Below are 18758 nucleotides of genomic sequence, written 5' to 3' on the forward strand. Positions count from 1 at the left end.
TTTAAACCAGAATTAAACAACTTAATTACCTTTTGAAGGAAATAAACCTTTTATACTGCTGCATTGTACAATGATTATAGAACATTTCCGGGGGAATTAATTGCATTGTGGATCAATATCATTGACTTTTTAGCCTGAAGCCCAGCACGCATTGGCATTTTAACACACTCTGGCATTTCAGGACATTTGGTGCTGAAGGTCTCACTGCTGTTGTTTTTGGTATTTCTTAAACACTTAATTTTTTCATAATACATACGATATTATTGTGATTATTTTTGTCCACATTATCTTTTCAAATGCAATGGTAACTTTAAACATATATACTGTATTATATCAGTGGTTCCCAACCTGTCTTTGGTCAAGCCAGACAGAAATACGTTATGTAACCCAACCTACCATTAACCTACAATATGTAAACAAATAATAATATAAACTTAGAGTGGAATAACTAATGGTAATTTTTTTGTTATAGATTAATCTGCCGATTACCAATCATTTGTTTGAAAAGTGAAAAATTTCCAGCACAATTTCCAAGAGCCCCAGATCATTACTTGACTTGACTGATCAACTGATTATCAAAATAATGGCAGATGAATTTTCTGTTGATTTAAAAATGATGACAAGTTCATTAATTAACTAATCATTGCAGCTCTAATTTCTCTCACTTCCATGTCACTCAGATGTGCAGACATTTTGAATTGTTACAGATGGAACTAAATACATGACAGCTTGTTCCAGCAGTGATCAATTTTATTAGTTACACCTGCGTCTGGCAGTGATACCTTGAGGGAAGAAAGAAGCAAACTCAGTGCTGAAATACTCAGGTTCAGTTGCTAATATGATAGCAAAGAAGTAATTCTTTGTGTTTCTGTCCCCCTGATGAATGTAAGTTTAAAATTTACCTGTCTTTTATCTCTGGTTTGGTCTCCACCAACTGCTGAGACAATTTTCTGTCTTTAGCTGCTACTGTCTGTCAGATAAACTGCTGGCCAACACAATTCATTTGTACTCAAACCGTTTGGTTTATTAGCTCCACAATAACTTCACACGACATTGTGACATTTGCTCTGAAGAATTTCACTCAACCAAACCTGCTCATTTGCATATAGCTCGTCACAACTTGACAACTTAATCTAGCTCTCTGATTGGTTACACAGTATGTCAGTCTACCTGTAACATTCAATACTATGACACTATCTGTTCTACTTTATTCTCTCTCTGAGTCATGTCTTATATTTGCACGTCCTTAGTGTGTGTTGCAAGCGGTTAAGTGGTTTGATTTAATCATAAACCCAGTAATAAAGTGGTCGTGTCTGTTACTGAAATAATTCTGGTTCACTTTCTGCCATATGATAACAAATGCATCTGTCCACCCACAGCGTAAACCATTAACAGTTTCCCATTGCTAAAGTGTCATAGCCATTAATGGTTCCAGTGTTTGAGCGAGTTAAGTTAATGTTTATGTATTTAGCAGTAGACTGTGTCCATTGTCTTTTCATAACCAATTTCCAACCAATTTTAGTTTTACTACATTAACAATACAGATACATAGTTGTATGTTTTAATAATGAGAAAATAATAATTCACATTAAATGTAAAAGCCTCAGTGTCTAGTTTATTATTGACAGTTGAACATGGAAAACTAAGAGCTCTATTCCTAACTGAATCCTGAAGCCGTTAAACTTTGGGGATCATTTACTATGAATGTGAATATTTTTCTCTGAAGTCTGGTGTTTGTTGTTTGACATTGGCCTTAGTGGAGGTCTACACTCCCTGAATACTCTTCTAGTTATTTATGCATTTCATATTTTTGGCATGTTTTTTCAGTACTTTAACAATGGGCACAATTATCAGATTGTAGAAAGTCTCGAGTGTTGACATTAATGACATACATCATTATCCTCCATCTATCCAGGTTTGTCGTCTTTGAACACAACAAATACAGGATGGCAGAGATATCAAGCTGTTTTGATGTTGTGGGTGTGAATTGTTCGTCTGTTTTTATTTCATTTTACCACAACCTTAAAATGATGCCCCATACATTTCTCATAAACATTTTCAATTGTGTGTGTTCCCCCCTGTGTCTAATCTCAGTTTAGTGCAGTGTGCAAGCAGGGAAGATAAACACTGCTGCAAGAAAAACAGCCGAGAAAAAGAAGGATGTGTTCAGGTTAGAGGAAAACATATATTGGAGGGTTCATAAAACCATCTCACCCCGAAGAAATAAAGATGACACAAATGATATTATAATTTCATAAAGAAGAGGAATGGTACAACAACAGCAAAATTATGAAATGACATGCAAGAGAAATAAAATGCAGATACTATATATATGTATATGTAGTACAGATGTGTCATTATTTCTTACGTTGTGACTAATCTGTGTCTTCTCCTTTTGTCTTCCAGTAAAGAAAGCAAAACTGCACGGGCCTCCAGGTAAGAGCTTAGACACATCATGCCACTATTATTTGAACATGGAGACTGTAATCATAATAATGAGGATGGTTTGCTTCGCTTTTTGAGGGATAGCTGTATTGTAGACAACCATCTGATTGATTTTTATTGTAACATCACCAGTCTCCATCTGAGCTATGCTGTACATGGCTGTGGTTTTAAATTTAGTCTAAGGAGGAAGTGGATGTTGAAATAGATATAAAGGTTGTTTACTTTCCAGTTAGAAAGTGGATGACTTAATAGATTCATCATTCTGGATTGATACTGTTGTGAGTTTTTAGCATCCACCGAAGATGGGTTCTTTTTTTAGAGATGGCAAAATCAAAAATCCGGTCATAGGACACTCAGAACTGTTTTAAAAACTGTGACTTCCCCCTCAATGCCCGAGGTTCAGTACCAATACCTAAACAATACTTACACAGGAGAGCCAACACAGATCCTAAGGACAGGTACAATTTCTCTAATGCTCATTATCTTAGTTTGCTTACATTTGCTAATTAGCACTAAATGCAAACTACAGCTGAGCCTGATGGGAAACTTCAGTAGTTTTTCAGGTATTTAGTCATAAACCAAGTTATTGGACAATGTCAAAGTTTGGCCACATGGTGGCACTGAAGAAAAGTTATGAGATCACCAGTTATTACAATTCAACCTGAGGGGAACATGAATGTCTGAGCCAAAGTTCATGCCAATCCGTCTAAAAGTTGTAGAGACATTTCACTTAAGGCCACAAATGTTGAAGTCGTGGTATGGCTATGGGAAAAGTCAGGGGCTCATCAAAATCTTCAGGATTCATTCTCTGGGAACCATTTATGTCTGTATAAAATTCCATAGCAGTCCATTAAATGATTGTGGAGATATTTCAGTCTGGACCAAAGTTCCAAATGCCTCAAGCTCGTCATTTCGAATACATCAGTGTTTATTTTATCAAAATTAAATTAGGCATTGTTGGATGAAATAAACAAGGCTGTGATTCTGACTAAGCACTGGGTGACAACCCTCAGTCTAGTTTTTAATATTTGATTCTCAGACACAGTTTGGTCAGTTCTCAAAAGGCCAGCTCTACTGCAGGGAAATATGACGTCTTCCCGTGGGAAAAACAACATCAATTGTTTGGCAAATGTTTTCTGTCGAGCTCCTTGGATTTGCAAATGATGATTGTTGTTTCTCAGAGGCAAAAGTGGAAGTAGTATTTTGATGTTAGTGCTGTAAAACCTCTTAGGATGGAGCTGTGAGTGGATGACTGGGCGTACAAACTGTCTGACTTAAACACTTGCAACTGCAGGTCGTATCCCATGTCCCATCAACAGTTGTTGGTAGCATTGATTATTTAAACTCAAAGCATTATGTTTACATGTTTTGTCATCTAGGTGTGAGGACTTGTTGCATAAGATTTTGTTGAGCTTCCTTTGAACAACATATTGATGTCCCACAACGGTTCAGCTGAGTGCAGCTGCACTGCCCAGACTTTAGTTCTTGTATGCGTTACCTGAACGTAGTTTCTTGTGAAGCCCATGTTTGAATCTCTTTGATCATGTACTTGGATATCCTCAGTACATGCGTCACAAAGGACAACAACTGAAAAACGAACATCAACAATTCAGCAGCCAGTCAAAAGCGGGACTCCATCTTGCCATCCACTTTTCTTTATTTGCATCTTTACTTTTTTTTTTGTTTTACTTCTTTGCTGGCTGCAGCTGTTCATCCTCCCATCCTCTCTCCAGGCAGCAAAGACAGGTGAACAACTGCGACACGTGGGAGAATGAGAAATCAAGCCAGTGGAGGAGAGAGGAAAATCAATAGATCATCATAGACAAAGGGCCACCTGCTAGCCTGAAATGACAACGTGTCATCCCAGCATAAAGGAGAAGATGGAGACAAATTTCTCCATGTCTTCAGGAGACAGAAACAGACTCCAGATACAGGAGATGATTTGTCATTGGCTGCCTCTGGCCTCTGATCGCACAGCAGATTTTCAGAGCGGAAGGACATTTGATTGGCCCTCCCAGGTTTCATAAAATGGGACATGAGTGATGATGTTGCTACCGTACAGCCATAAGTACCGTGACATTGCCCTTTAATTCATTTACTCTGTAGTTCTCTTGAATTACTGCTACTAGCAATTCTCCCTTTGACTGTTATGAAGTTAAACTAATTTGTAATAAACAAATTGTGCAGTTGAATGTAAAAGGAAACTGCAATGGCATAAACCCTAATCCAAGTTTTGATAAACAAGATTATGTTACTTGGAGTCCTTCAATCAATACTGTTGCAGGTTTATCCGTGTTCCTGACCACTGTCTGCAATGTGCGTAAGTGTGTCCACAACCAAAGTTATGTAATAGTCAGTAAAACAAAAAAATACAATGATGATGATCTGATCACACACATTCTTTGGAGCAGTATTTTTGGGTATTTTTTTGTCTGCTCCTTGAAAAATCAGCTCCAAAGCCTCTGCTGCACTAAATATCTGACTGGTCTCATCCTTCTGTCTGTTTTCTGTCACCTCAATTAACTCAGAGTAACCTCTCCGCACTCTGAGCTCAGAATAATACAGTATTGCTCCCATTCAAGCCTCTGAATCTGACACTCTGATTGGCTGTGACAGCACCCACTGGATGCCGAAATGAGTGACGTGACTCTCGACATCACTGGCAAAGAATGCGGATGAGAATCGATCAATAAACACACAGACAGAAAGCAGCAATGCGCCAGACAAACGGTAAAATTTCTGCAAATGTTTTTGAACTTCTTATCTAACTTTTAATATTAGTGTATTGATCGAAGTCAGTGACTCACACAGAGAAACAGGACTTGTTAGAAAGCGCAGATTCTTTAGTTTAAGGAGAAAAAAACCCGGCACGTCTCTAGCTCAACCATCGCGGAGTAATGGCACTCAAATGACAACGTGTAATTTGGAAGCGTATACACTCCAACGGGCCTGAGGGCATCAGTTCTTTGACGTTAATGTCTTTAACTGAACTGCTGAAACTATTGAGAAGCCAAACCGAGCAGAGTGTGATTAACATCAAAGCACAAATAGGATCAAAACCGGAATAAGAGTCAAAATGAGGATACTAGAGTTCATGTGACACTGCTCAACAAATAGACACATTTAGCAAAAAACATTTAAGGCCTTATCTTTTAAATCCTCCATTATGGTGTCTACTTTTCTTCTCAGCCAGAGAAGAAATGTGACATCTTTCACTATTGTATTGTATGATAAACAACTTTGCAGAGTTAGAATCACCTGAAATCGATAACCCAGTTGAGTGTCTTTACTTTAGCTCTGAATTACGCTGCTCCCCCTCTTTTTGGAAAATCACTTGACGCATAAACAAAGGAAGGAATCGAAGTCTCTGTCTGGAAATTTTCTTTTTTCCTCCTAAAATCTGACCTAAAACAACACACCTACTTTTCCTCACGCCATGTAGGTGATGGAGAGTATACCCAGGATGGCGTTCTGTCATGTGACATGGTTATTAGTCTCAGGTCAGAAACAACCAGTAGAGTTTGTCCCACTCTAATGCCCCAGTTTTGAGAAACATGATCTGATTTATCTTAATAGTAAGAAGCAATATATTCTTTGCCTGGGGGAGTGGGCTGCTGTCTCACAGCCCTCCTCAAGCCCCAGTGGTGGACGACCCCTGAGAGATGTTTCTCGTATATGTGTCACTTTATTATTTTGGATGATTTAAGGCACATTATCCTGTTTTAATCCATGAAATCACTGCGACACTGTGATGTTTGGTGGTCTGGTTCAAAGCTAGAAACCAGTCTATGGATTGGTACAGACATTCATGATCCCCAGAGGATGTAAACTAACGACTTTGTTGATTCTTAATTTTTTTTTTTTTTTTGTGCCACAAGCAGCTCAAGTCCTGTGAACAATTGTCCTAAAATATTCATTGCACAGATGACTTGCTTGCTATAGGTGGCCAGTCTTATTTAAGCAGTCAGTAAATGTATATTACTAGAAAACAAAACAAAACGTATTTTCTCATGTGTGTTGGTATCCATCTGTGCAGATATACAGTATAGTTGAGATTTTATGGTCCAACCTGGAGAGTGGTGATTCTAGAGCGTGGCCGACTGTGTGAGAAGAGATCTGTGCCAGAATAAGTAGGTTACTGTAATTCACTCGCAGTTAAAGAGTAGGAGGCCACTGTGGAAGGTGATCATTCCACATTAATGCTAGGGCTCATTTAATTATAAAACGTCCTTTTTGTCTGGTTTAAAGGATGCAAATCAGTAAAATCAGCGGTTTGTAGTGTTTGGCTAAACCTGCTTTTGGGCTTTTGGGTCATGACACCACTTACTGTACTTGCAAATCTCTGGATTAACGGTTTGAGAAGTGGGCTTTTAATTCAACGGAAACTAAAAAAACAATCTTGGCAGGAAATGCAGTGTTTCCCATACAATTAGTGAGTCTGAGTGAATCAATGCGCTCTGCACAGTTCTTTGTATATGTATGGGAAACACTGAAATGTGAATTAGAAATGCAAACAGCCCGTATGCAAGGCAGTTGAGATGAAATTGCTTCAGTGGAGTTTTTAGCAGTAGATAACTGGTTGTGCTGAGAGAGATTGGTCTGAATGTGTTTTTGTTTTGGCTCATTCTCATACTCATTTTGGTTTTCCCTTTTCGGTACGGGTGCACAAAGTGAAACATTTGGGCTGTTCTTGTTATAATAAATCATTAACCTTCAACCACTGCCCTGTCCTCAGGTGTGTTTGAAAAGGGATAGGTTTTGACACACTGCTCGTCAACAGTGGCGGTTATCTTGCTGTGATGGTCCACTGCAGCCTAATGAATGCAGAGGAATCCCTGACAATAATGAGGCAATGGTGTTTGTGTAATGAAGCAGCCTGTCTCGATAAAGCCTGGACTGTTGGGCTGTCTGACTGCAACAATTCCTCCAGACTCAACTTAGTTTACTCATAAACATGGTAGCCATTGTGCAAGACACTTTGACGGTATTCTGCCTAAGAAATTGCAGTATTTTCCCCTGTGATGACTTGTTTGGGAACATGATAATTTTTTCTGCTTAGTTGTCTGAAGTTATAAGGAAACAGCAAGATTTCTAGGTGAGGTACAAGAGAGTTGTGTTACAATGTCCTGATTTAATCAACTAAATTAATGTTTTTAACTATAAATGAACCACACAATGATGTGAAGGTGCAGATTGATAATTTGGGGAAATTACCATCTATTCTTTGATCAAGATTTAGTTTTTGCCTAATAATTTAATGCTTAAAATAGTTTTATTCTCATTGTTTGTGCAATTTGTCGCCATCTTAGGTACCAAATGTTCTCCGCGGTTAGTTTCTGCACTGCATTTTCAAAAATAAATCTGTCAATCAAGCAGTGTGGGCGTGCTACATTTTCCTCCTCGTCTTTAGTTTTTCTGTTAGTGGATTTGCTGTGGTGGAGCCACTCACCCCCTAACTTCTAGTATACAGTAGGTACTTGTGTATAAAGTAGCCAAAAAGTTGAATCTGTTTGCCACTTGAGGGCAGATCAACCCCTAAACAAGTCGACAAACAAATTGCCTACTTAAGAAGTGGACACAGTGAAACATCAGTACTTATTTAGGGCTTTTGTTTGTGTCCGTATGATGAATGTAGATCCTGCTGTTTTAACTTTGTTTTGGTCTCTACCAAATATCTGGCACCCTGGACTGCTGCTTGAAACCTTATTCTTTAAATGGGATGTAAAATGAAAACAGCAAGCTCAAAGAGGCTAAGAAGCTTGATGGGTTCGTTACTATGGGGGACTCCTTTCACATTACATGTATTTCAATAAACATATTTATTGAAATATTACATAAAAAAAAGAACATCCTTTGAGTTTGCACTTGTGAGACAAAAAGGATCTTCAGCTCCCTTCATCCACCAAAAGCTTTCCTCCGCTCACCCTCCTCTCCCTCGCTCTCCAGACTCCCCCACCGCCTCCCTCGACACCCATAATAGAGTATTCATTACTGTAGACAGCCTAGTAAATGTCATCTTGCCTGGCCACGCTGCGCACGTCCATGTGTAACTGAATATAACTTATTTATTTTCATAAGTCATCGCCACTTAATTATAAATGACGCGGACTGCTCCCCAAGCGGGTCTTGCTGCATGCTGGGATATGTCCTCTCCACCACAGCTAGTTGCTGCTTACTGGAGGTGTTTTTTTTTGTGTGTGTGTGTGTGTGTGTGTGTGTGTGTGTGTGTGTGTGTGTGTGTGTGTGTGTGTGTGTGTGTGTGTGTGTGTGTGTGTGTGTGTGTGTGTGTGTGTGTGTGTGTGTGTGTGTGTGTGTGTGTGTGTGAAAAGAGTGTGTGGATATGTGCGTGTAGCTAAGTATATATGGAGTTCTGCTGAGTGTCATTCAAGTATCTTTGATGACAACCTTGGTGGTGTCAAAGAACAGATAACAAATTTAGACGACGGCTCAAATTTTTATATTTTTTCTCCCTTGTTTTAGTTTATTTTTGTGTTATTTGTTTTTGTTGTCTTTTATGGCCTGTGCAGTTGTTGCGTTTCCCTAATTTTCCTTACCACTGTTGGCGCAGGCAGTAAATTGGGCTGTCTGCATCCTGCCAGTCCCCTCGTCCCCTTAATCACAGACCTGGCAACCCCCTTAAGTGAATGATGGATTATTCTGGATTAACCCTTTCACCTGTTTGTCTCTTGCCTTTGTCATTAGTTCTGAGCTGTGAGGGGTGGGGAGACATTTACACTTGACATTTCAGAGAAGATCTGGGTATGATCTATAAACTTTGATTTACCCTTAGATAAATAGTGTATGTGTTTCCAGACATTCAGCAGTGTCTGACTCGGGTTTCCTGTCCTAACGCATGGCTGAAGGTAATGCACCCAAACCTGTTTGCCTACTGCCAAAAAACTGCCTAACATCTTTCCAAACAATTTAAAACCAGGGTTGTAGAAAGTTGGATGCTGTGTGGCAGAGTCAGTATGGCTGACAATTTTCCCAGTAGCCAACTGCAAACAATAAATTCCCTGCAGCAAGGTGTCATGCAAAACTCAGCTCTCTCTCTCTGTCAAATATTTTATGGTTATGTTAAAATTAAACTGTAAACTCAAAATAAACTCTGTCCTTGACTGTTTGTATTTACAACCACAAAAGCAGCAGCTAAGAAACTGAACCGAGTGACGTGTTCTGTCTGTTGAAATCCTCCGCTGTGTTTAATCACAGCGTGCGCTTGGGGCAGATTGCATAGTATGAATTATTATGTAGGATTACAACATTTGCATTTAATCCTAGCATCTGGCTAGAAAACTTCAAACCACCCCCTGATGAGCTTTGGGGCATTTCTAATGGTCATTTGTAACGCAGCATATTTTTGGAAAGCAATGGCAGATTGGGAGGTTGATACTTGAGTCTTTGATCAGAAGGACAAAGTATTTTGATGGAGACGATAAAACAGAGGACTGTACTGTACAGCTCCAGATGTGTCAATGTGAATATGAAGCAGGTCAAATGCTTAGTCCACCACAGGGGTGGGGGGCGGGGCATCAGGAAGTAGACCAGATTGGCCGCTGATCCCTGGGTAGGCGGTTCATCCTCCGGTCCCTCCTCAGGAAGGGACTCCAGCGTAAACCCTACACCAAAGCAACTGTTTGGATGGTGTTCTGCTGTGGCGACCCCTAGCGGCAGCAGCTGAATCACAACAACAACAAGTGCTTAGTCAACCTTCCCTGGATAAATAAGGATTAGGAAACACTGGGTGCATCCTGTGCTCTGCTGGTTGGGAGTGTTTCTGTTCCCCTGTGTTTTATTAGCTCAGTGTTGCCCTGCTCTCTTTGCTGAAGCGGGACAATGTAATCAACAAAGATCTCTGGGGGGATTTTGAGAAGGAAATTGGATACACATAAGAACTACATCTGTATGCAACAATGTGTTTACCAAAACACAAGATCTAATGTGAGATAAGGATCGCCCCATACCTGTGCACAAGGTCTTTGCTAGAAATGCACAAGAAACCCGTCCTGTGTCATGACAGGTGTGTGGCTGGCAGAGCAGTACACCCTCCCCAAAGTGTTTCAGTGCAAGTTTAACATAATATCATGATATGATAATATAACATAATAAAATATAAATCACAATATAAAAATTTGGGTGCACCTAAATGATGTGCTGGTGAAACAAAATAAAAATATTAGGTGTACCAGTGTAACCAATGTAAAAAGTTAGTCTGGAGCCCTGACTTTGTTTTTCACTGACTCTAATGTGGGGCTCATACTATAGGACAACATAATTGTGCTCACAATGTCAGAATTGGTAGTTTACAGGCTTTCACAGCACATGTTGTGCAACTGTGATCAGGCAGGAGGATAATTCAGGGATCACGTCTGTTTGACCGGGCCATTTTTCTATTATACAGTCTGATCCTGGCTTCACATTGAATCAGCACTTCTCAAAAAAAAATAAATGAAAGACTTCAAAGTGTTGTTAAAGGAATCCTCATTAAAAGAACACATTCACAAGATCTACAGCATATGACTATAGTAAGAGGTTTTAAATAAGATTTAGCAACTAATGCTTCAATAAAAATCATGTCTTCTTTTTCACCTTTTCATCTTTTTATGTCAAAGCCTCAGTGGCTGCACCTTATTTAAAAAGCTGTTACTATAATTGTCATGCTTTTAATACATGATATGCAACTTTGAAAACCTCTGCACTAAGCTACAGCTGTGCTTTTACGTTAAGCTGAAAGCCGTTTTTAAGGAGAAAACTAATGGCCATATTTTGGGTTATCTTCAAAGGAGCTATTTGTAAGTTTTGCTATTGCTACATAGCTAATATTACCATTAACAGCTGTTTACTTACCAGTCTAGAAGAAACGTTGCGAGTTCAGCATCAAATGTCATTCCTTTACTCGCCAAGAGCTTTCTCCGGCAGTAGAAACAACGCTCTTGTTTTGCGTCTATTTTGATCTATTCTTTACTTCTTCTGAAGTTAGCATGCTAACCAGCTAGCTCAATTCTGGTCAGCCCATCTTGTCACTGAAGCTTTTGGTAAGACTGGTAAGTAAACGGATGTTAATGTTGGCCATGTAGCAATAGCAAAACGTACAAATAGCTCCTTTAAACAATTTTATTTACCAATAGTTTTTATTCAAGAGCTTAAACTCAATCATCAGCATTCATAAACTAAAATCAAGTTTAGCCATGTGCCTTAGACATTTTTTATTTAGCTGCATTTTGTTGATAAAAATGAAGATGAGACAGATTTGTTAAGAGAACCGCTACGACTTCATTAACACTCTTAAGAGCTTAATGAATTCAGGTTTTTTACCAACTTGTATCGGTAGCAAACCTCGGCTGAAATGTATTCATTTATGCGGCTGAATGATCACGTCCCTCACCTCATCTTCACCCCAGATTCACTGATGCTGCCCTCAGCTCCACTGGCCTCTTCAAAAATAAAGTGGTTGTAAGATTGAAAACACAGAGATGTACAGGGACACACAAACACACACACACACCAACACTGCACATGCTCTTTCAGTCTAGTCCGCATTTGGCTCTCGGTTTGTGTGAAGAGTGGGCTACTTGAGACAGGTAATCAAGCAGGGATTAGGTGGTTGGTGGCTCAACATCCTAGGTTTATGCTGATTATGCTGATATCTGTGAGTTTCGACAGCAGGATCCGCACATGTGTCTCTGCCACTTCGAAGGACACTGACATACATGCATTCCCTGGAGAGCTTACCTAACCTTAACCACAGCCACTTCCTTGATGTTACCCTCATCTTTCACGAAAATCCTTGACCCTATAATGTAAAATTAAAGATCCTTTGTCAGGACCAGCTTTTTCAGTCCTCATAATGTCAGCCAACATATGATCTTCATTCAGACAAACCGACACGACCAATAATCTCCATCACCACCACCGTGTTTATTATTGTAACCATGAAGGTCCTCTAAACCAAGTCAAACTGTGTTGTTGTTCCTGGTGCAGGTTGCATACAACACAAGTCCAAATTAATATTTCCTTAAAATAAAAGCAGTTCCACAGTACATCCTTAACTCTCTCTTGAAGGTTTCCTTAAAAAGTTCACTGTTCATTTAAGGTTTTCTCCTCATCTAGGTCTTATGCGTAAGGAATCACTTGAAGTCAGTTAAGCCGTTGCACAGAAGACCTTAGCAAGCAAACTAAGGAAAAAACTAAAGGTACCTCTGATTGTATTTTAACTGCAGCATGGCCGAGTTTATAGCGATAAATGAAGAGGATGAAAATATCCCGTGAAGGGTTTTCTGTGACACTTTCAACGACAAGGAATTGATTTTGCACTATAGATTTATGATTGATTTATTTTATGATTTATCCCAGCCTCCAGATTGTTACCATGATGACAAATGTCTAATATGCCTTCCACTGCTACACTCCCACAGGTCATATCCGACAGTATAGGGACAAACAACCTATATGGTCGTTTAGGTTGAAGGACTGATTTTAAATGAGCACAACTTTAAATAAACTTGAGTTAGCAGTTAGCAACAAGGCTACATTTTTAGCAAGTTTGAATAAAAATAAAAGAATGGGTGCAAGTATGCAGTAGTTGCAGCATAAAAAGACAAGTTGATGTAACCATTGATATGAAAGTGCTTCACAATAACCATATTCTGAAATAATAACATCAGAGCGTGAACAAAGACAGGGTGATTATCGTTGCACCAGTTGATCTCTGTAGAATAACCAAATGCAACTTTAACATTTCTGAATATGAATATATTAATTCGACATCAATGCTAAAAATGGAGTAGCCGTGCAGGAGAAGATGGGGAAGGGTTGTACAGTTCTCTGTACAGCCGTCAGTGTGTGATGAAAAAATGTAATGAGACTCTTGTTCACCATCTGAAGTAGCTTTTTCTTGGTACAAAGTGTTCCCCGTTCAGCGCTTCCACAGTTAATGGTGACACCATCTGGGAAATGAGCATTATTAAAAGACACAGTTATTTAAGGTGCAAGTGATCCGCTCATCTTTGTCCTGCTGTGACCAGATGTGAAGGATTTATTTATGAAGACACAAATGACCACCTTCAGATTCAGCGGTGATATTGAATCTTTGCACTTTACATTACTGAATGATAATCACAGTGATATTTTTTGTACACAAAAGTTAGTTTACAGCAGAATGCAAATAAAAGGAAGACATACAGTATAAAAACAAATAAAAGACAAAAGATACAGGTTGTGTTCGGAGCTCTGCATCATTTCAGTGGTTGCAAAGAGAGCGAAACACCCTGACAGTTCCTCTGGAGGATAGAGACATGGTCCAGCAACGCTAACACTTCCAATAATAATAATAATAATAATATACACGTCTGGACCTGATCTCATTCATTGCTCTTTACTTTTGTTATTGAACTTGGCTGTTTTTAGATATTTTGGTTGGTGTTTGTTTTTATGGTTGTGTTGGCAGTTTCCTGTCTGGGTTCATTAATTAGAAAATAATAATAGAAAACATAATTTCCGGAAGACAGGGTTACCTGTTGAACGACACTCAGGCTTATTTACGTCTGGTGCCTTTTAGCAACTACTTTTAGCAACTTTCTCTCATGAGAAAAATGTTTGTTAGCTGCACTTATCATTTATATTGTGGTTAATTGATGTATTGTAAAAAAAAAAAAAGAAAAAAAAAAAGGAGAAGTACTTAATCAAGCCAATGAATTATGTTAATGTCGCTTAATCAGTTTCAACAGTTATATGAGTTAAATGAACTTTCCAGGTTTTACAGAGTGGAGAAAGGGATTTGATTCCAGCTTTGTTACAGGATGCAGTGATTAGTCAAAATTAATGTGACACTATGAAGACGGATTGTATATTTTATTTATATTTAGTTGATTTATACTTAGTTTGAGGACTTGGATGTCTGACTTGCATTTCATCATTGTTGTCTGACAGTTCCTGCACAAACTGTCCACTGGTTTATTGTCTTTGCAGTGTTTGGTGATTTAAAAGAAAAAAGATAATGTATCGCACAGGCTAAAATTAGCTTAAGCTCTGTGTTTTGTGCTCATATCCTGCTGGGTAGAGCATACTGCCCTCCATCTCCTTTTATATTGGTGTATAATACGAAATTCTGCTTAAAATCTTCTGTCTAACCAATATTGTGTTCTGTAGTTCCTCCCCCATGCTCGTAGTTTAATTATTTCTCCTCAGTCTGAAAAATCCCCCATGGGTGGGATTTTTATCCTTTGTTATGCCCCCTTCATTTCTATTCATGTGCTCCAGAGATGCTTCACTACTCATAAAATAATGGCTATTTACTGCTTTGTTATGTGGACAGGGGATTTGTATTTTCTCCTGTAGTTCAATTAATAATTGACTTGGGTCATTGAAGCCTTATGATGGTTTCGTGTCTGATCATGGGACTTTTTCAGTCAGATATGTGATGTTTCACATTTTAAATATGTTAATATTTACATGGCAAACTTGATACAGCTTTGTTCTCATAAACTAAACTATTCTATGAGGATTAATTGAAGAATAATGTTATGGCATCCTTACATTAGCATCAAACCAAGCAGCTATTAACCAAGATGTAAAACTTTTTCTCCCTCTTATACAGACAAGTTCAACGCCTATGTAACTCTGAAGGTGCAAAATGTGAAGAGTACAACCATCACAGTCCGCGGGGATCAACCATGTTGGGAACAAGACTTCATGTTGTGAGTATCACCCTGACTTTGTCATTGTTCAGTAACTCAGCATTTGCCCCCTTTGCATTATAACAATAACTGACAATAGCACCAGTAAGCACCAGTTTTGGTCGGGTTGACGTTTTGCCTTCCATTGAGGAACAACATATTCCGAGTTCAAAGCTCTCCAGTGTTTGTTGTTGTTTCAAAACGACAGAGACACGGCTGTGCTGAGGGATATACATACAAATACACTAAAGTACGGTGGCCCTGAGAGCTCAACGCACTGCAGCTTAAAAAACACAGCTAAGAATAGACAAAACAAATTCAGAAAGCTCCTTCATCAATTTGACAACACGTGTGCTGCAAATATCATCGCTATTTAGTGTCCCCGGGAAACACTTCCGTTGCGTTGTGAGTATTTGCAGCATTTGCGTGGTCAAATTGATGAAGATGTTTTCTGAATGTGTCCGTGTATTATCTGTTTGCATGTGTTTTCTTGAGTTGCAGTGTGTTGAGCTCTCAGGGCCACCGTACTAAAGGGGAAAAATCTGACCGTTTCATTTGATTACACATGATGTTCACACACACAAAAAAGATCAAACCTGTCAAATCGTACGTTTTGTTTAAAGCTAAATATAGGTTGAGAATAGTCTGCGGCTGACACGATACCAGGCTCTTGTAGCTGATTGAACAGATTTGAAGCTGAAGTGATGTGTGCATCAGTTTTGGTTTCCGGTGTTTTGTATATGTGTGGCTTTTTACTTTTCGGCTCAAGTTTGTCATGTATTTTGGCTCCAACAGCATGTAAGGCACCAACCACTTGGGATGTATTAGGAAAAATGCAGAGAGAAATTGGCGCTTCGGAGTGTGTGTCAACCCAGAGATGAATACAAGCCAGGAATCCACTGCTAGCTGACTTGCTAGCTGGCTTTAATAGGACTCGCTGAAATTGAAAAGGAGCATCAGCCGCCTGTGGGACTCCAGTCTGGCCGGCTCACGCTGGCTACTAAATGGGAATTTGTGGTTGGAGCAGGTAGGATGGATGGAAAGTGAAATTACATGCCGAGCTCAGATAAGTGGATGAGTCAGTGATAAATCTAATGAATTCTCCAGCCCAGTCTGATTCCACAGGAGAGAAAAAGTACAGATGAAGCTGTTTTAGAAATCCCACTTCACTTTTTATGGTCTCTGACATAGTGCTGCACCTTGTATCCACACCCATGAGGAATTATTTTTTTTGGGGGGGGGGGGGTTAAGCATCATGTGGTCACCAGTTGGAGGAGAGACATAAAAACCGATGAGCATATGCAGTCTAAGAGAAAGCACTGTGACAGGCTAACAGCTCAAATGTTGGGTGGTTTGGCTCAGATGGACCAATTGTGGAAATCCTACTTTTTTTTTTTTTTTATAACATGTTTTCTGAAATGCTCCTGCATTTTTGTTCAGTCCTCCAAAGCAAAATTGTTTACAAAAATGAGGCTTTGGTCTCTTTTCAGCTGAATGGACTGGGGCAGGGTTTTTTTTTTTTTTGTGTAACAGTAACCAGACGTTTGGCTTTTGTTTTTTGTATTTTTACATCTAGGTTAAATATACTGTTGTTTCAATAGCATTTAACTGCCTATATTTTCATAAGAAGAAAGTCTAACTATATTGACATACTGTGTAGTTAGTTAATGGGATGGTTATACATAACAAAGAAAGACTGAATAGCCATGATAGCTCCTCTGTGAGTCTCTACTTAGCAGGGCTTTGAGCTGAATGCTAACATCCGCATGTTCTCCATTACGATGACAATGCTAGCATCCTGATTATCGGGAAAATCTTTACCATTTAACAATCTTAGTTTAGCATGTTAGCACGCTTCTATTTACGAATTAGCACTGAACACAAAGTGCAGCTGAGGCATGATGGGAATGTCATTAGTTTGTCAGGAATTTGGTCAATAATCAAAGTATTTGACAGATTGATATTTTTGGCCTGTTGATGGCGCTGGGTGAGAAGTTAAGGGGTCACCTCAGTGATTGTAATTCATTAACGTGTCGAACAAATTTCATGAGAATTCATCCAACAGTTGTCAAGACTGTCACTCCACACGTCAACCTCACGGTGGCGTGAGAGGAATTCAGTGGACTCACCAAAGATCCTAGGAACTCAATCTCTGGGGACCATGACGGCTGGTACAAAACTTTATGGCAATCCATCCAGTAGCTGTGGAGATTCAGCCAAAGCGGTGGACCGACGACATTGCAGTGCCTCGAGTTTTAAGTTAGATGTACAGATTTGTTTTGATCTGCAAATCACCAAAACCAGTTGAGGTGCGAGCTGGTGAAGAGGTACGACTGCAATGGTTTCCTATAAAAAAAAAAAGGGTAATGTCCAGCAGTATATCACATGTTGTCCCTCGTTTCTGAACCTCTTTTGTTAGTCGTTGAAGGCTTCTGATTTTTTGCTTTTGCAGCTCATCTGGCTTAGCTGTGAAGTAGAGAAGTACATTTTCTTTGATATTGGATTTTTGAAGCAGTGTTTACTTCAGGCTGTTATTCTTTTATTCTTGTTCTTTCTATCTTTTTTTTCTTTTCTTTGCTTTGTCAAGTTCAGACCTTTACCCTGACCTCTGGTCCAGCTGGCTGAAGTTATTTTCTGCTTGCATTGTTCTGTGCGTCAGTACTGACAGGGCTTGACATGATGATGATTCAGGTTGAGAGATAGAAAGTAACTAATCAAGTCTTAACTGGCTAACTTACTTAGACATAGTTTTATATAACACAGGTTATCTCTGAGTACATGTATTTTAAGTGGTTAGGGCTAGGGCTTCAACATTTTTTCCTCAGTTAAATTCTTTTAATTTTACCTGGTTAAAGAAACCCAAAATTCTCCCTATCTGGAAGAGTAAGAATCCACCGTGACAGTGACAATTCTGTGTATTAGAAATTTCAAATGAAATTCATCCTGTCAAAGAGAAGCCAGATCCTTAAGTTACTGTAGCTTCTTATGTGGATGGAACAAATATGCAACAAAACTCAAACAGTTAAAAATAGAGTTACCAAGAGTAACATATAAGAGTGACACTTTCCCTTGAGTCTGTCATTTAAGCACTCACGGTACATTTCCAATGGCAACCCATTTCTTTTAGACATAAAACACTCTAGTAATGTCATTGCTAAAGAAAGAAGAAATGAGCAATAAAGCTTGACTTGTTCGAGACTCCAGTAGCAGTGAAAGGTTTCAGACTTGATAGAAAACAGAAAACAGCTTGGTCCTGCAGTTTGTCCTCTAAGCAGCTGGCTGCTGGGACAGAGGACGGAGAAATGTTCAAGCGTTGACTGTCCGTCTTAATTACTCCAGATAGAGAGACTTAAAAAAATAAATAAGTAAAATTAATCAGTTCCTGTGTATGTGTAGAGGAAATTTCCTGCCCAGTTTCAGAAACTCAATAATGCAAAACTGAAGCGTTTCAGTTATTGAAGATGGGATGATTCCAAATGACGATTTAGGATAGCTGGAAATCTCCTCAGTCTAAATCAGGCAAGGCTTTTGTTTCCCAGCATTTGATTATATAGCTGCTAAAACACACACAAGCATCAGGCGTACACATGAATTTCCTCTCTTTTCCTCTTTCTGTTTCTTTTTCTTTCTCTGTCTCTC

At 39.1% G+C, this 18758-nt stretch overlaps 1 protein-coding gene across 1 annotated transcript in view; it reads left to right on the top strand.

Annotated features, from left to right (window-relative positions):
* LOC130169248 (protein unc-13 homolog B-like) overlaps positions 1-18758 on the top strand; it is a 180700-nt gene that overhangs the window by 14878 nt on the left and 147064 nt on the right. Inside the window, exons 2-3 of the mRNA XM_056375810.1 lie at positions 2407-2436; positions 15041-15140. Coding sequence (XP_056231785.1) covers positions 2407-2436; positions 15041-15140 — 130 coding nt within the window. The remainder of the gene's footprint in view (positions 1-2406; positions 2437-15040; positions 15141-18758) is intronic.

Source organism: Seriola aureovittata, chromosome 5, assembly GCF_021018895.1.
Source record: "Seriola aureovittata isolate HTS-2021-v1 ecotype China chromosome 5, ASM2101889v1, whole genome shotgun sequence".
Taxonomy (NCBI): Eukaryota; Metazoa; Chordata; class Actinopteri; order Carangiformes; family Carangidae; genus Seriola; species Seriola aureovittata.